The sequence below is a fragment of the Oryctolagus cuniculus genome, chromosome 5 (genome assembly GCF_964237555.1).
Source record: "Oryctolagus cuniculus chromosome 5, mOryCun1.1, whole genome shotgun sequence".
Classification (NCBI taxonomy): domain Eukaryota; kingdom Metazoa; phylum Chordata; class Mammalia; order Lagomorpha; family Leporidae; genus Oryctolagus; species Oryctolagus cuniculus.
Window position 1 is genome coordinate 16,591,724 of NC_091436.1, and position 27,838 is coordinate 16,619,561.

Here is a 27,838-nt window from a genome sequence, read left to right on the forward strand (position 1 = left end):
CAATTGTACTGAATAAAATCTGTTTTTTAAAAAAAGTGGTTACTTTTAGATAGAATTAATTTACTGAGGTACTGTGCTAAGACCCTTTACATAGGTAATTTAGACTCACAAGCCTCTGACATAAATATGTATTATCCCTGCTTAAGTAAAACAAAAAACTGGCTAGGAAGTAAACATCCAAAGCCAAAAAGCTTGTAAGGGATGGAGAATGACTCCAACCCAGATCTGACCCCAAAGCCTATATTCACAGCCTCTGCAACATACTATACCCACTTCCCTCCACTCATAAATACCAACCACTGTCTCTCTGAATGATACAATCAGGACATTAAGTTTATTCTATTCTGAACAAAACACACTATATACACAAAGTGAAAAAACAATTCTATAACCCCATTGTCCAGAACTTCCTGCAACAGTAAAGTTCTACAAACCACACTGTCCAATACAGTAGCCTCTAGCCACATGTGACTGTTGAGCACATGGCTGGTGTGTCATTAATTTGTAAGCCACATGTAGCTAAGTAGCTACTGAATTGGACAGCACAGTTCTAGAGAATGATACACAAATGGGGGCCAGTGTGGTGCATCAGGTTAACCCTTGGCTTGAGACAATGTTATCCCATACTGGAGTGCTAGTTTGAGTCTCAACTGCTGTTTCTGACTCAGCACCCAGCTAATTCACCTGGGAAGGCAGAAGAGGGCCCAGCTACTTGCACTCCTGCTGCCCACGTGGGAGACCAGGATGAAGTTTCTGGGCCTTGGTGTTGGCCTGGTACAGACCTGGCCATTTGAGGAGTTTGAGGCCATTTGAGGAGTAAATCATCAAGTGGAAGATCTCCCTCCCTCTCTCTCTCTTGACACTCTGCCTTTCAAATCAATTAATCAATTTTTTTTAATAAAGAAGAATATATATGCCACAGAATGAAGAAACTTGTTAAATTATGATGGTAACTCACCAACAATAAGAGGAAAACAATTCAAGATACATGTAACAAATGCATTATGCGCAAACACATCACAAAAGCATGTCTACCTTTTGAACACCTGCTTACCACTTCAAGACTCAGCCTAAATACCAACTGTATCTACACTACCCCAGCACTGGGTACCTCTGCAGAGCAGAACAAACTGTACATTAAGTGTCTGAGTGTGTCTCCCCACCCACTGCGCGTGTGAGCACATTCAGCAGAAACAGCTGTTCACATATATCCCGCCGTGAGCACCTACCAACTATACCCAGAGGCTCTCTGTAGCAATAAACACTTTTTCACTCAGTTCTAGTGGGAGAAATGATCACCTTAGGTCCTGGAGTTTTTGAGAACCAGCAGTATACATAAAAGGAAGCCCCTGCCCTCAAGGCACTTACAGTGGGGGGTGAGGGGATAGGAGTGGAAAGACAGTAGACAAATAACAAGAATAATCAAAATAAGTGTGTACAGAGCTATGGATCAGAACAGGAACTGTCAGGAACCAAGATGGGAAGAGAAACTGGAAAATGGTTTAAGAAAAAAGGTAGCCAGTATCCTGTGTGTGTTTAGCAAAAGCATAATGTAACTTAACTGTATTATCTCCAACACTACTCAGAAAAACCTAATGAATTAAAAAAGAAACAAAACCAGGGATGGCCTCGAAGTTTATCCTGGTTTCATCCACACTACCAACATCAAAGTCTCATCCTATTCTTTGTACCACTAAACCAAAACCAGTCTTAGAACAAAAGATTCTATGAAGATTTCACAGCATAAAGAAGCAGTGCAGTAACTGTTTTTACACTTGTCTTGATGCTAACTCAAGATAGTTTGAATTCACTTAATATATTTTCCGTTTCCTCTAAAAGTTAATAGGGTGAGAGAAGTATTAACATGAGGAACTGACAAATCCAGACACATGGAATCTGTAGTTTAAATATCACATAGGAACCTGCAAGCTGGAACAGAGGACTAGAACAGTTCTAACATTGTAACTTTTTTCAAAAAGACTTTTAAAGTTTACCAGCCAAATTTCTCATTTTTATCAGCCCACAGATTGTTCATGACAAAGGTCAGAGAAATTTTGTTAAGTTTTCCTAGACTTAATGGCCCTGGGCAACTTAATTACTTAACTTCTTGGACTTGCTGCCTTAAAATTGAGAATGGAGTCAGACTAGATGCCCTCAGAGACAAAAATGACTTCATTAAAAAAGACTGACCTCAGCAAGGTTTTTGGTTGAATCCTAACTCATCCATAAACTGGAAAAATATAGAACTGCAGCAGTTATTAAATGATGTTCATGAACTCTTTGTATTCCTCTCTTAAAAAGGAGGAGCTTAATTCTCCCCCTTAAATTCAGGCTGGACTTAGCGACTTGTTGCTGATAGAATATGGCAGAAGCGATGATATGTGGCTTCCTCTTGCTCTTGCTCGGATCAGCTGCTGCAGGGACAGCCAACCACTACCATGTTGTAAGCATACTCTAACAGTGCAATGGAGAAGACCTCAGACCTGCTGCAGTCAGCCAGCACTAACTTGCCAGAGCATGAGACACTCTGAAAGCAGTTCCTCCATCCCCTGTCAACAATGGGACTGTAAACTCATGGAAGACTGACCCAGGACCACCTACCTTAGCTACTCCCAGATTTCTGACTCACAGAAACCGTATGAGATAAAAACATGCTTACTGTTCTAAGCCACTAAATTTGGAGTTAATTTATAACAAGAGAACTAATACACCAGCAGTGTTTTTCAGACTATGGGACCTGCCCCATTTGTGGTTGATGAAATCAATTTAGTGCAGCACAATTAATTTTTTTAAATGAAATCCAAGATAGCAAAGTTCATCACCCATAACAGTAAGTAGTATTCCCGAAAATCTTCAGTTTTACATGTATGTGTGCACTAAGTAGCAACTTAAAATGTATTTCTTACAATCACAGTTGAAAACACTGAAACCGAAAGGTCTACACCAGTAAGTTTAAAATAAACAGCTCCCTAAAGCATTAGGGAATTCCTTAAGGAAATATTGTCAACAACAGCCAACTATAAAACAAGCACTTCTTATAAACTTTATGACCAACCAACAATATTTAAGAAACTTAAAATACATCTTATTTGTTAAGCTTGATATTAAACAGGATATAGTATATACCCTAGACTTAACATTCTAACATGTAAAAGCTTGTCATTTCCCTAACTCAACAGGATACCCTTTATAAAATTATTTAATGAAAACACTGCTTGGGGCCCTAAAAACATTTATTTCCTCCTACTATTTCTTCTATTATCAATGTTAAAGGAAATTCTACCTTCAACTTGAGCAAAACTAAGCACATATAAATTGTTTTCTGCCCACTGTCCAAGTCTCACTGGAGCTTTCTTCAGAACAACCAAGTATATTTTTATGGTTGTGCCTCAGCAGAACACATACCAAAAACTTTCGGTAACACAGAACTTTGCAGAATATTTGTGTGTAACTTCTAATGAATGTGTGAAAACTATTTTTGAACTCCTAATTTGCCACATTTCCAAAATACCAAAAATAATTTGGTACATAGACTCAACAGTGATTTAGCATCTTATTTTTCTTATTACTTAAAGCATTCCTGGTTCTACAACAAAGACTTATTAAACAACCAACAGTTTCTCTTGGACTTACCCTGATACACACTAACTAGCCCCTCTCTGCAAAGGTTACTACTGTTTTCTATTCAATCTTTGCAAAGGGATAAATGTTGCTATTTCAATGAGGAGCCAGCAGTCTGATTAGCTCTCTTTAGGATACTGTTATTCCATAATGGTGACTAAAAATCAAAATAACCTGCATACTTGGCAAAATTTAAGTTTGTCTCCCTATGCTTTAGCAGCCAAATTCTGAAATCAAGAGCAGCAGCTCTTGACAGAATTATCTCTAGGAAGGATGCCCAGTTTCAGGGCTTACCCCGGATTTTTTTTTAAATGTATTTATTTACTTATTTGAAAGTCAAGAGCGACAGAGAGACCGAAGTCTTCCATCCACTGATTCTCTCCCCAAATGCCTACAACAGCCAAACTGGATGGATCCAAAAACAGGAGCTTCCTCTGAGTCTCCCATGTGGGTACAGGGGCCCAAGGAATTATCCTTTACTGCATTCCCAGGCCACAGCAGAGAGCTAGATCAGAAGTGGAACAGCTGGTTCAAGCCGATGACCATATGACACCGGCACTGCGGGCTGCAGTTTTACCTGCTATGCCACAGCACCGGCCCCTGGATTTACTTTTATAAATCTATACAGGAGCATAATACTGGGAAACCAGTCACTGGCCTTAAAAACATAGTTATTCTGACTTAAGGCCAATTCTAACCACATAGCCAAGTTTCTGCTCAAGGGCCTTTACCATTGGGGCCAGCATGGGTCTGTAGTTTATGACACGGACTGGGATGTGGGATGACAGCATCCATTCTGTAGTGTCTGTGTTCCCACAGGCTCTGCTCCCGATTCCAGCTTCCTGCTAACGTGAACCCTGAGAAGCAGCAGGTGATGGCCCAAGTGGTTGGGTCCCTGCCACCCGTGTGAGAGACCCAGACTGAATTCCCTGCTCCCAGCTTCAGCCTGGCCAGGTGCTGACTGTTGCAGGCATTTGGGGAGTGAACCAGCAGACAAGAGCTCTCTCCCCCTCTCAAATAAATAAAGTAATGAAAAATTTTAAAAAATCTTTAGAATCAGTTTTGCTCAGTTTTTTCTATCAGTTTCTCTTAAGTCAGCTTACTGTTCACCTGGGTACTCCATCAACACCATCAACTTGAACGTTTTCAGATTCAGGGTCTGGAAGAATCAAGACCTTAGTATCTCTGTAAGTCTCTGTGAAACAATCAAAATCACTTCAGTTTCCCGTTAAGATGAAACAGATCTGGATTCTAGAGCCAGTCCAGGGAACCGCCTACCAGTCAGAAGGGCAACTCTGATGATCCAGCGCTGGTGCGCTAGAACAATCGGGGTCAGAACTCAGTTTTGGGGGCAGATAGTCAAGCACCCAACAATCACTTATCTAGTTGATCAAGGCAGGTACATACTCAATTACTCATTTGGGGGCCATCAAGTTACACAGTTGCTTACTTCGCCTTCAAAGAAGAAATTAGTCATCAGCAGTGTGTGTATAACTGGATTGCTAAATCAAACTCAAGTTTTTTAAAAGGGACACTGTATATTAAATTGTCGTTAAGTTACTGAGCTTGCCTAAAGTCTTATAAACTATGTGCCAGGCATTGTGCTCGGCAGAACAGCTGTATGATCAAAATGGGTTAGACACCAGTCAAATCACGATACTTACAAACAGGATGGCTTAGACACCAATCAAATCAAGGTTCTTCAAAACAGGTCAAGATTCAAAACCAAAGAGATCCTGTAAACTGCTGCCTCCTTTTCCTTACCAATCAAGTCTTACACTCTACACTCTAGACATGTGCAACAAGTCAATCATTAAATTCCAGTCATCAAGACTCAACCCTACTTCCACAGATTTAGCAAAACAGCAACACTACAAAGTGAATTATAAAACGTTAAGAACGACCATCAAGGAATCCTAACTACCCTGCCCTGTGGCCATGTTTTGGAGATTTCCCTGGTGAACGTTTTCAGACCTCCAAATCTAACAGAATTGCCAACTCTGGGATCCACTCTATCAGCACCTCAGAAACCAAAACTTACCAGGAAAGTAAACCATTCTCAAACCACAAACATGCCCTGCAGACTCTGGTTTTTGGAACCAGAGCTTCATGAACTAAAATCCAACGCCTAGGATGAGCGTCCACTCCTACCCAGCCAGGCCCGCCTCACATCGCACCTCCAGCCCTCTGCACTTCACCTCGACTTCCCATCACTACGGGTGACAGAAAGGTACTGGTGATTTACAGTATCTCCACGGCTCTCAAGTCCAAGCTCACACGGGGAGTCAAGGGGACAAAGGTGTCAAGCACAGGCGGAGCGGCACTTCATCCCTGCCCCGAGCGCCTGCAGGATCCGTCCGACCCACACACACTGTCAGCAAGGGGGCCGTGCGCGGGCCGCAGCCCCAGTCGCTGCAGCGAAGTTTCCTCGCCTCGGCTGCACATGGTCTGCAGAAGTTTGGCTGGAGCGGGGCGCCGAGCTGGTGGGAGCGGCTGCGTGGTGAGTGCTGCAGGCGGCGGCGGCGGCGGCGGCGGCGGAGCAGCAGGAGGCGGAGGCGGGCGGGGGGAGGGGAGCGGCTGGGGGGCGGAGGGGGCTCTTGCCGCCACTGCTCTCTCGCCGCCTCTCCCCCCCGGCGGGAGCCGCTCGCAGCCTCTTTGCACTAGTCGCTCCGCTCTCTCGGTCATGTGACCTTAACGTAACCGGACAGGAAAAGCCCCGCCGCCGCCGCCGCCGCCGCGCCGGAGACACCGACCGCGGCGGCAGCAGCAGCAGCAGCAGCAGCGGCGGCGGCGAGAGGCAGAGGCGGCGGCGGCGGCGGGGACAGCGTGGCCGACGCTGCCCAGCTGTGGCTCCTCCACACCCCCCGCCGCAGCGGCACCGGCGACAGGTAAGCGCGCACCGCCGCCGCCTCCCGGGGCCGGTGCCCACGTGCCGCCCCCCGGCCCGGGCTCCGGGAAGACCGAGGTGGGGGGCGGGGGCCACCGGAGCTCGCAAACGGTTCCGGCTGAGGCGGTGGCAACAAAGACGGCGAATGACCGCCCCGTCCCGGGGCTCCGGGTGAAGGCAGGCGGAGGGCCCGGGCCACTCGGGGCCCCGGTTCTGGGAAAGCGAGGGCAGGGGCGCCCCGCGGGGGCGGCGGCGGCGGCGGCGCCTGGCGCCGGGTCTCTGGCCGCCTGACAAAACCATCCCCCGGAGCCAGGCGGCGGCGAGTCGGCGGCGGCTCCATCCGGGGCTTTGCGGGAGGGGGAGGGGACGGAAGCCGAGAGGGCGGGCGGCGGAGCGGAGGAGGAGGGAGGGAGGGAGGGAGGGAGGAAGGGGAGGGGGGCGACTCGCGTTCCGTTCCCCGCCGCCGGTGCCTCCCTTCCCGCCGCCACCGCGAAGTGCGTCCGAGCGGCGGCGGCGGCCGGCGAGCGTCCCGCGTGGGAGCCCCGAGAGGCGGGCCCGTCAGGTGCGTAATCCTCCCGCCGCCTCGCCGTCGCCTCCTGCTGCTGCCGCCGCTGCTGCTTCGGCGGCCAGGCCGCGAGCTGCGGAAGTGGGTTTGGGGGAGGGGAGCGAGCAGGGAGGGGGAGGGGAGGGATCCGGTCGGACCGGAGCAGGCCCGGCCTCTCTGGCGCTTCTCCCAGCTGCAGCGGCTCCTACAGCTGCTGCCGCTCCTGCTGCGGCTCCGCCTCCCCGCTCGCGGGCGGGGGCGCGCACGCGCGCTTCCGGCCTGCTCGGGTCTCGCGCTGTCTCCGGCTCTCGCGCGCGCTCAGCCCCTCTCCCAGGCCGGGCTCCCCCCGCCCCCGGCGCCGGGGCTGCTGCGCCGGCCCGGGCGTCGCGCACGGCGTAGGCGTCGCATTGTGCTAAACTCCGCGGGACTTGGGGCGAGCGAGCGAGCGAGCGCGCGCGCGCACGCGGGGCTGAGGCGAGCGGCGAGGCGTGCGGCGCGGCCGGAGTGCGTCGCCCCTCCCCTCCGCTCGCCTCAGCCCTCGGGGGTGAGGCGGGGCGGGCGGGACCGGCGCGGCCTGCGGGCGGCCTGGGGGCGGCCTGGGGCCGCGGCTCCGCCCCCGGCCTGGCTCCCGCCCCCTGGGGCGGGGTGGGGCCGCGCGGCGGTGGGGCCGGCGCTCCGCGGGCAGGGGCGCCCGGGCCTCTCAGGGCGCCGCCGGCGCGGAGCTGCGGCCCGGAGCTTCCGCCTCGGGAGCGATCTGCGCCTGCGATAAAGCCCCGGGGGCCCGCGGCGGCGCTGCGCTGTCTGCTGCCCGCCTGGAGCCTGGGGCCGCCGCGGTCGGGCTCCGAGGAGCGGAGGTGGGGGCGGCGGAGCCGTCCCCCGGGGCCGGAGTCGGCTTTTTTTCTTTTTCTGTTTCTTTTTTTTTTCTTTTTTTTCTTTTTTTTTTTTTATTTTTGCGCTGCAGCGAAGTCCCGCGACCATGCTTTTTTTTTTTTTTTTTTTTTTTTTTTTAAGGAAGGCCGCGGATACGACTGTTCGGTCTAGTCGCCGTCGGCCGGGAGGGAAGAAGCGACTGGACGGGGTGCCCGGGGCTGCCGCGGGAGCTCACGCCCTCGGCTGCAGCCCTGGCCGTGCCTGAGGGGACGACCCGGGTGCCTCGCGCCCCGCCCGTCCGCACCCTCGGTTTGCTCTTTGAGCAGACAATGGGCCCGCTTAGTGTGTGAGCCTGGGCGCGATCCACCTCCAGGGGTTACTGTTTTCGTAAATTCGGCCTAAAGAGGTCCGAATTGCAGCCCGCGCAGCTCCAGGGTGACCAGGGGATGCCCTGACCTCCAGGGTCCGCCGTCCACGTTGACCCCGAGGGAGTGCCACAGCAAGGTGTGGCCTGAGAGGACTGACATTTTCACGTAAAAGCAGAACTAGGACGTTTTCGTCCTCACTTGTCACAAGCAGAATTCATTGGTCGGTTCTGTTTTGCGTTCTGAGTAACCTTGGTGTATATGCAGCACGTTTTGAAAAAGGTAAAAGGTAGTTTTCAGAAAGGAAGTACCCCAACTAACAGCGCATCTCTTTGCAGTAGGCGGTTCTCGTGTCAACCTCGTGGTCTGTACATATTTTCCTGGCCAAACAATTGGCCTGTTACTGACACCAGAATATCTGAACGACAGGCAGTGATGCCGGTGTGAACTGGCACCGGTAGTCAGTGCAGGAGCCCATGAATGAGCAAGGTACAGCCCAGCTGCTTCCCTGCCACCCTCTCCTCTTCCGGGGAGGTCTAACTGATGCTCTGCTTGCTCTCCCCCCCCCAACAGTCTCATGGGGGGGGGGGGGTTGCCACGGTAGCACACTTTTTGTGCCTCAAAGAACTCTGCCTTTTCATAAACCCCCTGTGATTCCCTGTATCCATAGCAGGTCCCCGAGTAACTGGATGTGCTTTCCCCAGCTTGAGAATTACCTGAATACCAGGGCACTTGAACAAGTTGGTGGGAAGGAGGATTAAAAGATGATAAGTTTGTTTTGGTGTAAATTAATTTTGAAGTCTGTGCATGGTTTTTTCACAAGGCACATTTTCCATAAACTTTCTGAAGAAGTCTCTGTGGATTTCAGGTTTTTTGTGTGTGCCAAAAATCTTTTCATTCCAGTTTTCACAGCCTTTTTGAGGTGCCCTCAGGGGGTAGGAAGTGAAGGAAACATCTGAGGCTGCCCTGTGGCGCTGCCTTGGGATCAGCTTCTTTGCAGCTAGTGATGATCCTGCCGTCTATTGCTGTCTCTTAGAGCTTTGTCCCTAGGCCCACTCACCTTTCCCCATAGGAACTGAAAAGTGGGGCAAGCAGGCTGTCATAGGAAAGGAAGGTTGAAAGAACTGATCTGGGGGTTTTTACCATAATTTCAAAATGCATTTTCCTATTTCTCTGTGCTCTTTGGGTATCCAGCCATGATTCTGAAAAAGGGAATTGAATTTTTATTTTTCTGAAGGGAAAAAAAAAAAGCTGCAAACATTCTAAGCCTTAGATGGAGGTTTTTTGCTTTGAGAAGTAATGAGTGAGAGGCTGCTTCCATGCTTGTCCACTCACCCAAAAGGCCACAGTGGCCTGGGGTGCTGAAGCCAGGAACCAGCAACTCTATCTAAGCCTCCCAGTGGGTGGCAGGGCCCCAGCCACTTGAGCCATCACCACTGTCTCCTAAGGGTATGCATCAGCAGGAAACTAGAATGAGAACAGGGATCAAACTCAGGTGCTCTGAAGGTGGGACAAAGGCAACCTAACCAGGGTCTTAACCACCAAGCCAAACACCTACTCCTGGAGAATATTTTCAAGATCTTTTTATGCTCACGTAGATTATAGTTTTTATAGCAAATCGAGGCTGGTGTTGTGACAAAGTGGACTAAGCCACGCCTTGGGACACAGGCATCCCATATCAAGTGCTGGTTTGGGTCCCAGCTGCTCTGCTTCCAATCCAGCTCCCTGTTAACAGGCCTGGGAAAACAGCAGATGATGATGGCCTAAGTGCTTGGGTCGCTGCCACCCACGTGGAAGGCTCAGATGGAGTTCCAGGCTCCTGGTTTCTACCTGACCCTTGGGACCATTTGGAGAATGAGCCAACAAATGGAAAATATATATTTCTGTCTGTTTTCTCCTCTCATTCTGCCTTTCAAATAACTAAAATATTTTTAGAAGATAAATTCTACTTTGATTATTAGAAGCAGATTAGGGTTTAATTTGTCTGTATGATCTTAACGTAAATTTCCTTAAATTTGCTTATAGCACAATGTCTTTAGAATTAATCACTTTAATATGAATGCTTTATTACCCATAAATATCTGACCTAGTTTCTACTTGACACCTAAAATGTCCCTGAACTGCCTACTTTTGACTGCAACTTAAATTTTGAAACTAGTTTTTAATGTAAACATAAGCAAAATATAATTTAAAAGGCAGATCTTTTACCCATGTGATACTTTCCAATGTGAAAATAAGACTGTTAGTTAATTTATGCACTTCCTTTTTCCAGTTACTCTGAAAGAAGGTTGACTAAAGAAATGTTAAGCATGCCAATCTGTCATCACAATAAATACGATGCATTTCCTGTCTTTGAAGTACAGGGGTTTTTGTTTGTTTGTTTTTAAGATTTATTTATTTATTTATTTGAAAGGCAGAATTACAGAGAGGCAGAGGCAGAGAGAGAGAGGTCTTCCATCCGCTGGTTCACTCCCCAGATGACTGCAACAGCCGGAGCTGAGCCGATCCAAAGCCAGGATCCAGGAGCTTCTTCCGGGTCTCCCATGTGGGTGCTGGGGCCCAAGGACTTGGGCCACCTTCTACTGCTTTCCCAAGCCAAAGCAGAGAGCTGGATCAGAAGTGGAGCAGCCAGGACTCGAACCGGCGCCCATATGGAATGCCGGCACTGCGGGCGGAGGCTGTGCCCACTGAACCACAGTGCTGGCCCCTGAAGTAGTTTTAAAATATATTGAAATTCAAATGATCAGCCTCATTCAACTTTACTTCATGAACACTGCAATATTAATTATTAATAATACTAATTGGAAAAGCAGCTTTTCATCCTGGTAAGTGGTCTAAGCTACTTGGAAGAATCTGTCTGACTTGTGGGTAATGCTTCTCCTGTTAGTGATGTGCCCTGTGCATTACCGTATTCATTTATGCTTCACTTAAATAAAATCAAGGACTTCAAAGGACCCTTTTAGTGCACTTGACTCGGGTAGTCTAAGTGGTATTTAGTGTCTCTGAAAAGCTATTATCTTTAAAAAGTGAATTCACCAATTCCCAAAAGCTGTTTTGATCTCATGTTCCTATAGTGAAAGCAAAGGAGGAATTTAGATGGTCAAAATATAACTTGATTGTGGGTTTCCTCTTCAGCTGCACGTTTGAAGATGAATAACTGAGATGGGCATTTGTCACAGCAATTAAGATAGTACTTGGGAATCTCATATCCCGTATCAAAGTGTCTGGGTTCCAGCTCTGGCCCTGCTCCTGATTTCAGATTCCTGCCAAAACGCACCCTGGGAGGCAGCAGTTGATGGCCCAAGTACTTGGGTCCTCTGCCACCCATTTAGGAAACCTAAGTTGAGTGCTCCCTCCTGGCTTTGGCCTCACCCATTTCCGGCTGTTGCAGGCATTTAGGGACTGAACCAGCAGGTGGGAGAGCTTTCTGTTTCTCTCTGTCCCTCTGCCTTTCAAATAAAATTTAAAAAGAAGAAGAAGAACTTTAAAACTCAAAACCAAAACCAAGTTACTAGCTAATGGATCAGCCACACATGGTGTGTGGCAGAGACTGAAAGCCTTGACCACAGATGGTCAGCATCCTTCCATCCAAGTGGGATGGAAACCACAGCACCACATAGCCTAAGTGATCATTGATTTTCGACTTTGGAAACTGCTTTTTTGGTTTCTAAAGCTTCAACATGACTACTCATATGTCTTTTTTTTTTTTTAAGATTTTATTTTATTTATTTGAAAGACAGAGTTACAGAGAGAGGTAGAGACAGAGGGAGAGGTCTTCCATCCACTGGTTCACTCCCCAGATGGCCGCAACAGCCGGAGCTGCACCGATCCAAAGCCAGGATCCAGGAGCTTCTTCCAGGTCTCCCACATGGGTGCAGGGGCCCAAGGACCTGGGCCATCTTCTACTGCCTTCCCAGACCATAGCAGAGAGCTTGATCGGAAGATGAGCGGCTGGGACTAGAACCGGTGCCCATGTAGGATGCCGGCGCTTCAAGCCAGGGCGTTAACCCATTGCGCCACAGTGCCGGCCCCATCATATGTCTTACAGTCCTTGAATTTACTTAAGAAAGAGACTACCTGTGGTAGTTTTCCATAATTTCCTGAAAACCCCCTCCTCTTTACTTGAATTTCAAAAATTTTTTGCACCAAAATAAACTTAGCTTTTAAATCCATTTTTCCATGAACTTTCAAAGTTCCCTCCTACATGAAGATGACATTCCATAAAAACCCACTTGGAAGCATTGCCTCCCCTCTCCGTCTCTCTTTTTCTTCAGTTCCTCTCTGCTCACTATTCTAATTTAGGAACAGCTTGATAGTTCTCATTTAGTTGACATCTTTAAAAAATTCCACTTATCGGGGCTGGCATTGTGGTCTAGCAAGTGAAGCCACCACCAGCAACACCAGCACTTCATGTGGGTGCCAGTTCGGGTCCTGGCTGCTCCACTTCCAGTCCAGCTCTCTGTTGGTGTGCCGGGGAGGACATTAGAGGGCATCCCCAGTGCTTATGCCCCTGCACCGATGTAGGAGATCTGGAGGAAGCTCCTGCTCCTGGGCTTATCCTGGCCATTGCAGCCATTTGGGGAGTGAACCAACGGATGGAAGATCTCTCTCTCTTTCTCTTTCTATATATATAGATAGATAGATAGATAGATAGATAAAATTATAAATATTGTGTGTGTGTATATATATATGTATATATATACACTGCCTTTCAATTAAATAAATCTTTAAAAGACAGTTCCATTTATCAGTATTACATGGTTAGAGATTTTGTACAGGTCTTTAGTTTCATGTCTGATTGTCAGCCCTTTGAGTAGGATCAGTAAGAACTTTCAGGAGTGCTCTGTGGAGCAAGGCAACGTAGAGGAAAGTGGGGTTCAATCTCAACTCTTTATTGACAGTTTTAGCCTCTCGGACCCCGAGTAGTGATTTAAGAACATGGCTTCAGGAGTTGGGTACAGCTAGTTTCTCTGAGGAATCTCAGAGATAAATCACAGGACTTTTCACCTCCAGACCGATACGACCACACATATTAAACGTCTCTGCTTGGGGGTCTCCAAAGCATCTCAAACCCAAGATACCTGAACCTAACCTCAAACTCTTCCACACCAAACTGGGTCCTTGCCCTGTGTTCTGCCCCAGTAGAGAACACAAGGATCCACCAGGATCCATCCATCCAGTTATACAAATAAGTCTGGGAATCCTATTAGTCGCTTTGATCTTCCCCATCCTCCTCCATCTCTACCTGATCCACCCAGCAACCGATTCTGCTGGTTTTCATTCTCCTAAATATCTCCTGAATCCTGCCTATGTCCTGCCATCCTCAGCATCACCACCTCAGCTGTCATCTCTTTTTCAGGCTACTAGACCATCTGCCCTGAAAGTCACTTTTTAACAGATCTCCCCTCACCACGTTTTACTCCCCAGTTTCGTGAGTTCTGCAGTGGTAACCACCTGACTGCACAGGTCAGGATGGCCTTCATAATTGTGGCTATCTTATTGTGTCACCAGGCTAAAAATCCCCTTCCGGAATGTCTCATTTTTTTTTTTTCTTTTTTTTTTTTTTTTGACAGGCAGAGTGGACAGTGAGAGAGAGAGACAGAGAGAAAGGTCTTCCTTTGCCGTTGGTTCACCCTCCAATGGCCGCCGCGGCCGGCGCGCTGCGGCCGGCGCACCGCGCTGATCCGATGGCAGGAGCCAGGAGCCAGGTGCTTTTCCTGGTCTCCCATGGGGTGCAGGGCCCAAGCACCTGGGCCATCCTCCACTGCACTCCCGGGCCACAGCAGAGGGCTGGCCTGGAAGAGGGGCAACCGGGACAGAATCCGGTGCCCCAACCGGGACTAGAACCCGGTGTGCCGGCGCCGCTAGGCGGAGGATTAGCCTAGTGAGCCGCGGCGCCGGCCCGGAATGTCTCATTTTTAAGATGAGGACCACAGTCTATAAGGAGACCTGTGTCTCCAGCCTGGGTCTCTGGTCTCAATCTTCTGAGGCACTTTATCCTACAGGGTAATCACAAAGTAATAAAGCACTATTCAGAACTTAATTATTAGCAAGAAAAAACAGAAGGTCCCTTTTTTGTAGGGTTTTGTGTTTGTTTTGTTCATTTTTGTTTGCTTGTGTTTTGGTGGGAGGCAGAGAGACAGCTCCCATTCACTGGGTCATTCTCCAGATGCCCACAGCAGGTGGGGCTGGACCAGGCTGAAGTTGGGAGCTGGTCACCCAATCCAGGTCTCCCACATAGGTGACAGGAATCCCAAAGTAAGCATTAGCAGGATGAGATCACCTAAGAGAGGCTATAGAATGAGAAGGGGGCTGTGGCCTAGACACTGAAGGACTGTAGCAAGTGGAATAGCCAGAGGGCATACAAAAACCAGAGAGCCTTGGCTTGGAAGCAGAGATTCATCACAGCAAGAGAATGGGTGCAAAACTCCACAGAGAAGTCAAGTGAGCTCCTAAGTCCATACAGCCCTGGCTGACCCTGGTGAGCCTACTCTGGTGAGGAGTGGGCAGGAGCCCAACCCAACCACAGCCAGTGAGCCAGTGATGAGCTGGAAGGACTGCCAGCCATTTCCATGAAGGAGGGGTAGCCTGGACCAGAGCCATCTTCCGGTGCTGTGTCCTTGGCACGTGCAGCACTTCCATGCATGTAAAGCCTCATGGAGCCCATGAGCGGGGGGACAGTGATGAGGAAGGAGAGAAAAATCTGAAGACGTTGGCTGGGTGGGCCAAGAGCTGCTTGTGATGCACTTCTGGATAGAATCCACCACCCTCTCGCCCCATTTTCTCAGGCTAGTTCTCACATGGAAGAGTCTAGGGATTCCATTGTTCTCCTTGAGAAAGGCTTTCTTGGTCTCCAAAGTAAGATTTTAAAAAGTTGATCTGTGAGTTTTCTCCTGTGAATTTTAAGCATGTGACTTGTTCTCTTTTTTTTCTTTCTTTTCATTTGGCTTTTCTGCTTCTCTGGAGTCACACGGGCAGGGGCATTCTTACTTCTGTTTCAATACCTGAGTCCTTTGGACTTACTAGTTGCTAAATTGAGGACCTAAAATAACTCCAAAACTCCCTTGAAAAAGCAACATTAAACATTTTTATCATGGCTTCATTCTTAGGGTCTAAGTAGAATACATGTATATTAGTTTGCTTATGGAAGGAGAGAGAACCATGCATTTTGATTCATTGAAGGAGATAATATACATCCATTAATGTAAAAGCCAAAATCCTCTTAGAAATATTCATTAATTTGATGACAAGGGCTGGCATTGTGGCATAGCAAGTAAAGCCACTGCCTGAGACACTGGCAACCCATAAAGGCACCAGTTTGTGTCCTGGATGCTCCATTTCCCATCCAGCTCCCTGTTAATGGCCTGGGAAAAGCAGTAGAAGACGGCCCAAATGTTTGGGCCCCTGCAACCCACGTGGGAGACCTAAAAGAAACTCCTGGATCCTGGCTTCAGCCTGGTGCCGCACTGGCCATTGCAGCCATCTGGGGAGTAAACCAGCAGATGGAAGATATTCTCTCCCCCAACCCCCCAACTTCTCTCTCTCTAACTCTTTCAAATAAATTCATTAACTAAAAAAAATTTTTAATGATGTTAAAGCAAAATTATATGTGCCAGAAATCTCTATGGGGGCAAGCATTTGGTGCAGTGGTTAAGGCCTCACTTGGAATCCCCACGTACCATATTGGAGTACCTGGGTTCATAACCCAGTTCAACTTACAATTCCAGCTTCCTGCTAATGTGCACCCTGGGAGATAACAGGTGATGACTCAAGTCCTTGGGTCCTTGCCACCCACATGGGAGACTCAAGTTGAGTTACCTGTTCCCAGCTTCAGCCTGTCCCAGCCCTGGCTATTGTGGGCAGTTGGACAGTCAGTCAGCTGATAGGAGATCTCTTGCTGTTTCTCAAATAAAAAATTATTAATTAATTATATAAAAATATAAAATCTCTATAAGCAGAAGAAAATGAGGAGGCCAGTATTGTGTAACAGCCTGTTAAGCCTCTGCTTATAACACTTGCATCCCATATTGGAGAGCAGCTTCAAGAGTCCCAGCTGCTCCCACTTCCGGTCTATCTTCCTTGCTGATGATGCCTGGGAAAGCATTGGCTGCTTACTCAAGCACTTGGATCCCTGTCTTCTCTGTGGAAGACCTGGATGCCATTCCCTGCTCCTGGAACACCAGAGTCCATTGAGCTTTTATTTGTATGCATGTGTTACATCCCTACAAAAAGAATCCCAGAATTTTCCCTCCTGTGTGTTTCCATCTTCTTCATGGTCCAAGATGCCAGCTGAGGTTGTCAGTACAATGAAACCAAACTAGTGGGATGCAAGCAGATTATTCTGTCATTTTTCTAGATCTTTAAACTGTGTTGTCAACTCAGAGGCTGATCACTCCACACTTGCTTAACCTGCACGCAAGATTCACAACAATTTTCCCGGCTCTGTGATCATCAGGGATTTCAGATTCACCAGTGTAACCATGCTTCATCGTCACAGTTAGAAACTTGATGATGACTTTGGAGCACAGCCCAATAAGAACCTGGCACTCGCCTCTTTTTTCAGCATTGTTGATGCTCTTGAGAGCAAAGGCCGGGACGTACATGCCCACCATGATGGCGGCACAGAAAGATGGCAGGAAAGAGCTAAATCTCATTTCTTCAATTTATTGCTGCTATAATCTTGAGCAAGCTACCTACCTGCACTCTCTAAGCCTATTTCCACATTTATAAAAATGTAGGTACCAGTGCCTTGAATATCTCACTTAAGTTAGTGTGAAATTAAATGAAGCAGCATATGGAAATGAGTGATTGATGGTAGCACTCCATAAATAACAATGAGTCAGTCCATCTTTATCCTCAAGAGAGAAATAGGAATGTGGTGTTAACACTTGAAGCTACCGTGATGAAGCCTAAAGCTGGACACACAGGTGAACCTGATCAGGATCAGAGAACATTGACAGAGTTGTGCATCACGGTCTTTGGAGAAAAGCAAATTAGTAAGGTGGAAAAGGAAATACTGTGACACAGAAAAGAGCCATAAAGACAAGCTTCCAAGTTGCCTCCTGGTGGAGGGCATGTTCCTCTGAAATCCCAGCCTCATGTCTGGCTCTCATCCTGAGCCCCTTGCCTTTCATGCATCCCCCGATCCCTAATCTGTGTGGTTGTGCCTTTTCTACATGGAGTGGTCTCACAGGTCCTGTACTTGGTTTCCCCTGGTGGAAACATCATTCAAAACTGTAGTACGCAGCCAGGATACTGACATGGACACAATTGAACTGCAGAGGGTTCTATCCCTACAAGCATCACTCCTATTGCTCTTCTGTAGCCAACCCAATAGGAATCTCTTCTCCATGTTTTATTCCTTAGCCCACCGCTAGGAATCTATCCGCCATGTCTATAACTTTCAAGAATATTATTATATCAAAAGAGTCATGTAGTCTGTAACCTTTTAGGATTGGCATTTTTCACTGAGCCTCAGGAGTTGTTTTTTCTGTGGTTGAGTAGTTACCCTTGGTATGTAGCTATTCAGCTATTGAAAGACCTCTTGATTGTTTATAGTTTTTTACTATTAGGAATAAAGCTGTTAGGACATTTGTGTACAAGTTTTTTATGTGAACTTAAGTTTTCATTTTTCTAGGATAGATGCCTGAGAGTGCAGTTGCTAATCATATGGTATTTGCGTGTTTAGTTTTTTAAGAAAATCCTAACTTTCCAGAATAACCTCACTTTTCACATTCCTACCGGCAGTGCATGAGTAATCCAGTTTCTTCACCTCCTTGCCAGCATTTGGTAATGTGACTGTTTGTTGGCTGTCCTGATAGGTGTGTGGCGATTGTGTTTTTAATTTGTATTTCCCTGGTGGTGAATGACATTGAATATTTTCATGTGTTTATTTGTCATCTGTATATCTTCCTAGGTGAATTGTGTCTCCAAATCTATTACAAGTGTTTTACTGATGAGTCTTGAGAGTTCTCTATATATTGCAAATAATAGTCATTTGTCAAAGGAATAGTTTGCAAAGATTTTAAAACATTTTTTCCAGTCTTCAGCTTATCTTTTCATCTTTTTACAGAGCAAAAGTTTTTAATTCTGAAGACCACTCTAACAATTTCCCCTTTTAAGAATTCTGCTTTTGATGTCAAGTATAAAAATTCTTTGCCTAGATTTAGAGCCCTACAATTTTCTTTCTTTTTTTTTTTTTTTCAAAAAGTTTAATAGCTTTGTATTTTATACTGAAGCCCATGATCCCTTTTTGAGTTTATTTTTCTATAAGGTACAAGACTAGGATTGTTTCTTTTCTCTTCTTTTTATTTTTTGCTCATGGAAATTCTATTGACCCAACACCATTTGTTCAGAAAATTACTCTCCTGAATTGCTTTTGCACCTTTGTCAGCAGTCAGTTGTGTGTATTTTGTGGGCCTGTCTCTGGGTTCCAGCTTCTCTTTCATTGACTTGCATGTCTACCTAGTCTTGAATGCTAAAGCAGTGTGACACATCTTGAAACTGGATGGCTGATTCTTCCCTCTCCATTATTACATCTGAAAAATGGTTTCAGCTATTTCAGTTCCTTTGCCTCAAGGTAAACATTTTGGAGTAGTCTTCTCTATATCTGAAAAAAAAAAAAAAAACTTGCTGAGATTTTGATAAGAATTGTGTCAAACTATATATCAATTTGGGGAAAAACGAAACCCTCTGTATGAGAGCCTTCATAAACGTAGTATGTCTATCCATTTATTTAGATCCTCTTTGATTTCTTTCATCATTATTTTATAGTTTTCAACATGGAAGTTTTATACACATTTTTTGTTAGATTTATACCTGCTATTTTTTTTTAATTACTGTAAATGGAATGATACTGTTAAGTTCAATGTCCACATGGCCATTGCTGGTGTATACAGTTACAACTGATTTTGGTTTTTTTTGCATGGTTATGACCTTATGAGACTCATATGTTAGTTCTGGGAGTTTCTTGTAGGTTCCTTGAGATTTTCTATGTTACAATTATGTTATCTGCCAGACAGGACAGTTTTCTTTCTTTCTTTCCCATCTGTTTGCTCTTTATTTCCTTTCTTGCTTTATTGTACTAGTTTGTTCTTCCATTACTTGTTGAGTAGTGAGAGCTGGCATCTTCGTCCCAGTCTTAGGGGGAAGGCTGTTTCTCCCCATCAAGCATAATGTTTAGTATAATGCCGATCTATGTACAGAAAGCTTTTATAAATGCTGCTTGTGGAAAAAGGAGCAGTCTAGTGACTAGAGTGGTTCAGGCCAGAGTGCTTTCCTAGGGTCAAGTGTGAGCAAAGACAGAGAATTTAGAGTCCATATTTGTATTTAAACTTTGACTCCCCTACACTCTAGCTGGAAGGCCTGGAGCAAATTGCCTGTATGTATTAAAGCCCATTTTCTTCTCTACAACAAAGGGAGCAGAGCACCAACCCTGCGTCCCTCACGCTTTTGAAGTGTTAACAGCAAGGGGATAACAGATGTGTCCACCATTACGCATCCCTGGAAGGTGCTTACTGTCGGAACAAGAAAATTGCCTTAAACTTAGTAACATTTTCATCCTGCTTCGCGATGACCCCAGCCCACAACCCTAATTTGTCTCTGTGGAAGCTTTGACAAATTCTGATGCATCAATAGCATTACTATTTGGGGTCTTAAATGACTGACTAGCCCAGGAGTAGTTGCTGTGTCAAGCACTTGAAAGCACACCACTGCTTTCAAGTTTCCTGGTTTCTCTGACATCATCAGTAAACCAGGAGTAATGACAGAACCACCGCAGGGGGCTGTTGTGAATTCTAAATGAGTTAAGTTATAGATCGTGGTTAGTGGCGCCTGACAGCTATGATAATTACTGTTGGTGACTTTAAAGGACACATTCTTATTTGTGAATCACCTTTCTTAAAAATAAAATTGTTTGCTTTGCAGATTTTTTAAAAAATGGATTTGGCCAACCATGGACTTATTCTACTGCAGCAGTTAAACGCTCAGCGAGAGTTTGGTTTCCTGTGTGACTGCACGGTTGCAATCGGCGATGTGTACTTCAAGGCACACAAATCAGTTCTTGCTTCATTCTCCAATTACTTTAAGATGTTGTTTGTCCATCAGACCAGGTAACTAAAGTGGTTGATGATAATCTAATGACTGTAGCCTCCCTCACTGCCCGGCCCCTCTTCCCACGGAGCCGGCTCTTTGCCCACATCACACCACGGGCTCTGCCTCTCCTGGGCTTCCAGGTGCCCAGATCCCTTGTGGTTACCAGCACGTGCTTTCAGGAGCACTTGAGGATGCCCGCCGCACCTGCTAGCTCCACGCAGCCCCCGCCTGCACAGTCAGGCTGGGCAGGGTCCATCACGGAGCCCGCCTGCGGGAGACCTCAGGGGACCCCTCTGTCAGGAAGCTTTGTGGACTCTGTATCTGAGGCCTTTCTCTCACTCCTCCAGTCCCGATACCGTAAGCAGCCCCCTGACTTCCAACACTTGTTCTTGTTCCCTACTCTCAGGAGGCACTTGAGACTGTGAATTTCTCCGGGGTCCCTCTTGTCTGCCTTAAGACCTCTCTATATCTTGGCCCAGTACTCTCTTTCCCATCACTCCTTCTGAGAGTAAAAGGCCTGTTAGTGTCCGAGGAAAGCCGTCGTCCTCCCTGCCTGTGTTCCGAGATCTTGCCCCCTGCCATTGCCGTCATCCTGTGCGTTGTGCACTGATAGTCTCCATCCTCCCCGGCGTGCAGTCTGCAGGGAGCAGGATGCCTCAGGCCCTGCTGTCTACCTGAGTTACTCCTGGATTTTACCGTGGAAGTTCTCAAAAGGCTCATCATGTCCTTGTGTGTGCTTTCCTCATCCCACACTCTTCCTGTCCATGTGCACGGTGGTTCCCATCCCATCACTCTGCTGAAAGCATTTCCCAAGGTCACCCCCTCACCAAAACCACTGTCCTCCGCAGCCTTCGCTGTTGTGTTCCTCATTCTTCAGCTGCATCCTTACACCCACTGTCGGTGGTCTTAGCTCCTTCATGCTGTGCCCTGGGTGTGGGTCTTGAGCCCTCCCGGGTCCCTCCTGCCACTCTTCTAGGAGTGCTTATTTTTCCCCTGTATCTTGCCTCTTCTGCTAACTTGGAATTTATAGCTCTGGCCAGGATCTGTCTGTCTCCAGAACTTTGTTCCAAGGCCCCAGGCTGCCTCTTGGGCATTTAGGATTGAATCTACATCAGATCTCTTCCCAGAAGCCCCTTCTGACTTGCCTGTGTTCTTATCTTCGAGTAACCCAAGCTGAAAATCTCTCAAACCACATCGGAGGGGTCCCAAATCATATTTCCTCCAAAATGCCTTTCACCTGTTGCCTTCCCTTCCCTTTGTCACTTCTGTTTTCCAGTCATTCATTTCCTCCGTTATTCTCAGACTAATATTCCTAAGCCCTGCTCTGACTGTGGTGTGTACCTCTGATTAGTGTTCTTCCTTTGATCAACAACCACAACGATACCTGTTGCATATCAGATACCTGTTGCATATCAGATAAGACGCAGTCTCCTTACTCTGTCACTCAAGGTCCTGCAGGCTCAGAACCTGTCTTTCCAGCCTCATCAGCTGGGCCCTCTGGGACATCCCCACCCTTCATCTTCACCACCCCCACCTGGCCATCATTTTTGGTTTTTGTTGTTGTTATTATTGTCGTGTTTTTGGTGCCACTTTACAACAGCTGCACTGTTTGCCTAAATTGATGCTTCTATATATACTTAACCCGCTTCCTTTTACGTAAGTTTTCTGAGGGCAAAGACTGGGCTTTACAAGTCTTGGGGCCACCACAGAGACAGAATAACAGGCGCAAAGGCGAGGGCAGTGGCGGAGGAGGCGTCCTCTGAGCTTCACTGTGTCAGACACTTTGTGGCTCTTGAGGGCTTTGTAGTTAACATTCTCACCACACTGATTTCAACTGTCTTGCAAAGGGGGAGGGGACTATTTTGAGGAGGAAAGATACACTGTAGTAGATTTTAATTAGATGCAAGGGGCTTATCTCATGTAGAGGGCAGCAGGTGAATGCCTTTCTAACCAGGAAATGTGATATTTGTGTAATTGAAGGCCCAGGTTTAAGCAGTAGTGGGTGTTCCTGCAGCAGATGTGACTGACACATGCCGTTTGGGCTGCTGCCTGGTGGCCGGCCGTGCCCACCTCCGCGTGCAGAATTCGAGCTCACTGAGACACACACGGGACGGAGACCAAGGGCTGCTTTTACACTTCACTTCCTGTGCCAGGCGCTGTGGCCTAGGCCTGACTGCTCACTCAGATGTCTTCAGGTTAGTTTAGTGCACAGTTTATGTCCTATACTTGCCACTAGGGGTCTCTGTCTTCTGTGCGCTACACTGAGTTTAAATCACATAAGGCTACAGACTGAGCTGGCAAAAACAAACTAACCAAGAGGGACTGGCCTTGCTAACCACAGTGCTTAACATCACTTGTAAATCCTTATATTAAAATTCTAGTGAAGGAAAATATGAAAGTGGAAATTACTGTGAACGTGTAAGCAGGCTAAAACTGTACTAAAACTATATAAAAGGTTCATGTCAAACACATCTGCAAACTAAGCCTTGCAGATATATAGAATTATATTGTGGAGGGCAGGGAGATGAGCCAAGGCTGCCCACAGCGAGTGAGTAAGAGAGAAGTATAGGCTGCCTGCCTGGCAGGAAAAGCCATCAAGGATGGTGAGGACTGAAATATGACTTAGGAACCTTGACAGACTCCACCTGTTCTTCCAAGTGTGTGTGTGTGTGTATGTGTGCACATGTGTTTCTGCTTAAAAAAACATTTCTTAAAGTAAACAAATCAAAATAAATTGGTGTCTGGAGACATCCACGGGCCCCAGGGCTCCTGGCTGTAGCCCAGAGACTGACTGCATCCTCCTGACACTCAACAGCCCGGCAGGCCTTGGGAGCCCCTTCTCCCTCCAGGCCTGGCTGTGGCATGGGCCGTGTGCTCCCCAGCTCTCTCCTTTCCCTGCCAGCAGGGACTGCACAAAGTTCTTTACCCTTTGAGAGGTTTGCTGTCGGGTTGACCATTCACAGGCAATAGGCAGGACAGTCTAGCAATAAATGAGAGAAAATAATTGTAAAACTTGCACCAGAGCTTGTGTGGGAAGGGGCTCTGCTCAGTAGAGCCTCACACGGATGCTACAATGCAAGTCTTCTTTGACTTTCCACCCTTTCTCCTTTGGCGGGGGTACGGGGAGGTAGGAGTAGTAGTCCACCAAGAGCCCCCAACTCTGTCCCCTCCTTCCCCTGAAGAACCCTACAGTCCTTGCACAAGGAAAGGAGCCATCAATCTGGGGTAATCCATGCCTCTGAAGGCGGAGGGTTTCCTCGTTCCTTCGGCCTCTGCCTGATCCTGGGAAGGCCCCAGTTTCTTCTTCACCTGAGTTATTGTATCACTGAAGTCTTCTTTACTATACACAGTCCCTGAAGCTTTATTTGAAATTCTGAATTTCCCCAGAGTACTTAACTATGGTGTACCTTGCATACAGTACTGTTGGAACACATCTTGTGCTTAAAGGAATATTCTGAAACGCCAAATAAAGATATGAACGATCTGTGTGTCTTTTTTAAAAGAAAAGAGAAATAAAGTCACACATACTCATATTCTTCTCTTTATACTGTCAAAGGGGTACTAGTTTTTAATGCTTGATTTTTTTCCTTTGGCTTATACACTTTGTAGTCAAACATTTTTCATGCAACTGTATGTAGTCTCTTAAATCTACACAATGATAGCAATACCATATATATTCAAATCTGTCAAAATTTCTGTTAAAGTCACTTTTTTCTTTTTTAAATTGCATAAAATAAATTTAGAAGTGAAGGGTATGTTGGTATTTTAATGTACTGAAAAATAATGAACATAATTGCTCAAAGGGCCAACAAGAGTTATAATAACAAAAAGTCATAAAATCAAAACTAATAACCCTAATGGCATTCAAGGAAGCTGTCTTTGAGGCTAAAAATGCCTTGGCTCTAGGTAGATTCACTTAGTGGATGATCATCTGTACCTTGTGATCCGTGGATATTTATGTACCACTGGGTTTTAGGATGCATTAGAATTTGTCATTACTGACTGTTTGGAAAGAGATCCTGGGGACTCCTCATTTTTGCCGCTCCATCAGATTGATGTTTCTAAAATGATACATGGTAGAATCTGAGCTAGAAAATGAGCGGTACCACCAACTGCTAGTGACACCTCAAATAAATCCCTCAACTTTGGGGGTTTCAGTTTCCGTGGCTGGCAGTGGGAATAACCAAGTCCACCCTGTCTGCCACACAGCACTGCTTTAACAGTCAGAGGACCTTGGTGAGGCGGCTTTGGAATTGGACGCAGATTCAAAGCCCAGCCCCAGCGCTCTCCCCTTCCATGAAGCAAAGCTTCCAAACCGTTACCTGTCAAGTGGGTGCTGATGACTGCACTTGATAAGGTTCACCTGTAGCTTCCCTGTGATTGTTCGAATCATGCAGATCGTCTGACTCATCCTGAAAGACCTGCTGTGCTCTGAATTGCATCAGTGCAGAACCCCAGACTTTGACCTAAAAGATCCGCCAGGGTCAGTGCTTCTAACAGTTGGGAATGGGAAGTGTTTTGTTCTTGGAGCTTTATGTTATCATTTGAAACATCCCTTGACATCTGCCTAACAGGCTTTTTCTTGTTTCTTTCAGTGAGTGTGTCCGTTTGAAGCCCACGGACATTCAGCCCGATATTTTCAGCTATCTCCTGCACTTGATGTACACCGGGAAGATGGCACCCCAGCTTATTGACCCTGTCCGCCTAGAGCAGGGAATCAAGTTCCTGCACGCGTACCCGCTGATCCAGGAAGCGAGCCTCGCCAGCCAAGGAGCCTTCTCGCACCCTGATCAGGTTTTCCCGCTGGCTTCTTCCTTGTATGGCATCCAGATTGCTGATCACCAGCTGAGACAAGCCACTAAGATTGCTGCGGCCCCTGAGAAACTTGGGCGAGACCCAAGGCCTCAGAACTCCAGGATGAGCCAGGAGCCAGTGCCAGAGGCGTCCCAGCTCTCCCAGCTGACGTCCAACCTGGCCCAGGTGAATCGGACAAACATGACCCCTTCGGACCCGCTGCAGACCTCGCTATCTCCAGAACTGGTTTCCACTCCCGTGCCTCCCCCTCCCCCCGGAGAGGAGACCAATCTGGAAGCCTCCTCCTCTGACGAGCAGCCCGCGTCCCTCACGATTGCCCACGTCAAGCCGAGCATCATGAAGAGGAACGGAAGCTTCCCGAAGTACTACGCCTGCCACCTGTGCGGCCGGCGCTTCACCCTCCGGAGCAGCCTGCGAGAGCACCTGCAGATTCACACCGGAGTACCGTTCCCGTCCAGCCAGCAGGGCGAGAGCCGCGTGCCCCTGTCTCTCTGTAGCAATGCGGCCGACCTTGGCAAAGACGCCATGGAAGTGCCTGAGGCTGGCATGATAAGTGACAGTGAGCTACAGCACATCTCCGATTCCCCAGTCATTGACGGACAGCAGCAGTCGGAAACACCACCCCCCTCCGACATCGCCGACATTGACAACTTGGAGCAGGCCGACCAGGAGCGGGAGGTGAAGAGGCGGAAGTACGAGTGCACCATCTGTGGACGCAAATTCATCCAGAAAAGCCACTGGCGGGAGCACATGTACATACACACCGGGAAGCCTTTCAAATGTAGCACTTGCGACAAGAGTTTTTGCAGAGCTAACCAGGCTGCCCGCCACGTGTGCCTCAACCAGAGCATCGACACCTACACCATGGTGGACAAACAGACCCTGGAACTGTGCACGTTTGAGGAGGGCAGTCAGATGGACAACATGCTGGTGCAGACCAACAAGCCCTACAAATGCAACCTGTGTGACAAAACGTTCTCAACTCCCAACGAGGTTGTTAAACACTCATGCCAAAACCAGAACTCGGACGTGTTTGCCCTGGACGAGGGGCGGTCCATTCTCCTGGGCAGTGGAGACTCAGAGGTCACAGAACCTGACCACCCAGTGTTAGCTTCCATCAAAAAGGAACAGGAAACTGTATTGTTGGACTGAATGTTACTTACCATTTTAAAAAAAAAAAAAAAAAAAAAAAAAAAACAGAAACTGTCGTTTTTACAAAGACTGTCTTCCTTCCCTTCCCCCAAGTTCAGAGCTGAAGTTCTCCATGGCATGATACGAACAGGTCCCTGTTCCCCTCTCTTCCCCTTCTCCCCTGCCCCCGCCCCACCCCTGTGAAGGCTTTGTGCATTATAAACCTGGAATATATTTACTTAAATTCAGGGGATTTTGAAAGGATAATGGTCCATAATACTTATAAACTCAAATAGATTTGGAGACATTTTAGATTACTTGAAAGCATACTTGGAACTAATGAAGGGTATATAACAAACCAAAACAACCAGAATGCAATTTGGTAAACTAAAATTATGACTTTCCCTGGGTAATAAGTCTTCCTTCTGAGAAAGTGTCAGAAAATGCAGCGTTCTCCCTGAAGTAAAGCTGGGCTCTGTACTATGCAAAATCTGGAAGGTGTCGGGGAAGCTTCCACCCCAAGAAAATGCTCGTAGTGTTTACCCTCCAGGTGTCTTACTTCAGAATGCTTCCTTTGAGATTATGTCCCGTTCAGAAAAATCACTAGTTAAGAAATCTACCTTTACAAAACACGAAAGAAAAAGTAATAATGTGATGGCAATCTTAATTTGTGGATAACACATGACAAGCTGTGAGTGTGTGTGTTTGTAAGAGGAAGCGTGTGGGTACTTGCTAGAAACAGGTGAATTAATGCGCATGCCTTATCTAACTGCTGGCTTCTTTCCAAGTTGAACAACAACAAAACGCTGTATTCTAGTTTCCGGCAAATTTATTGTTTTCAAAAATCAGATTTGAAAGTACTGTTCTATAGATTGTCTCTCTGTATAGAAACCGGTATGCCATTTCCTAGCAGTTGCCAGTGGTAAATTCATTTTAGGACCAACCATCTGTCTGTACTACAGGGAAAATCAGTGTGTGTACTCCAGGGAAAAGGACATAGGAATGTGTGCCTCTCGTAGGGAAAGTGGCGAGCAGATACAGTAACCATATTGACTTTACCAGTCAACACTGATAGTTTAGTGGCAGCATTCATGAAGCATCAAAAATGGCAAAGAGAAATCAGGACCAAAAAAAAAAAAAAATCTAGTTGCTGTTTGGGGAAAATGAAAAACTTGATTTTGAAGTTTATTCTCCAACTTTTTAAATGTCTAAAATTTTCTCCATTGGCCTGAAAGCAGTAAAATTTGTCCATTGCTCTTCCCTTAGGCCAATAAGAGAATAGTCCCTCAAGACAAAGTAGGAGCCAGAAATAAGGACCGAAGGGGAGAGGGACGGGGGGAGGGGGGGATAGTTGATAGCTATACTGTACGCGTATGTTAAAAACTGAATATCCCACCATCCTATCCTATGTATAGTTGAGTTCTCAGATTTGTAAGTTTTTATACATCCTTTCATTGAATAAACCTTTAATTAAATGGCTGCATGACTCTCTGTGTATTTGTCTACCCAAAG

The 27,838-nt window shown here is 46.9% G+C and overlaps 1 protein-coding gene across 5 annotated transcripts; it reads left to right on the top strand.

Annotated features, from left to right (window-relative positions):
• Positions 1 to 6,372: 6,372 nt before the first annotated feature.
• On the top strand, positions 6,373 to 27,805 carry ZBTB2 (zinc finger and BTB domain containing 2). Of its 5 annotated transcripts, none has more exons than XM_070073408.1 (4): positions 6,373 to 6,509; positions 20,213 to 20,397; positions 22,361 to 22,575; positions 24,976 to 27,805. In XM_070073408.1, exon 4 carries the CDS (start codon positions 25,040 to 25,042, stop codon positions 26,345 to 26,347), a length of 1,308 nt encoding a protein of 435 aa, XP_069929509.1. In that variant the 5' UTR covers positions 6,373 to 6,509; positions 20,213 to 20,397; positions 22,361 to 22,575; positions 24,976 to 25,039; the 3' UTR covers positions 26,348 to 27,805. The 5 variants fall into 5 exon arrangements, with proteins under 5 accessions (XP_069929509.1, XP_051710188.1, XP_051710189.1 ...); XM_070073409.1 differs by lacking the exon at positions 6,373 to 6,509 and adding an exon at positions 6,943 to 7,070; XM_051854230.2 differs by lacking the exons at positions 6,373 to 6,509; positions 22,361 to 22,575 and adding exons at positions 6,944 to 7,070; positions 10,701 to 11,112.
• Positions 27,806 to 27,838: the final 33 nt, after the last annotated feature.

Excerpts from the sequence above, each read along its gene's own strand:
- ZBTB2 (XM_051854228.2), top strand. The coding sequence starts at position 20,225 with ATGGATTTGGCCAACCATGGACTTATTCTACTGCAGCAGTTAAACGCT. Across the intron at positions 20,398-24,975 it reads TTGTTTGTCCATCAGACCAG|TGAGTGTGTCCGTTTGAAGC; the intron begins GTAACTAAAGTG and ends TGTTTCTTTCAG.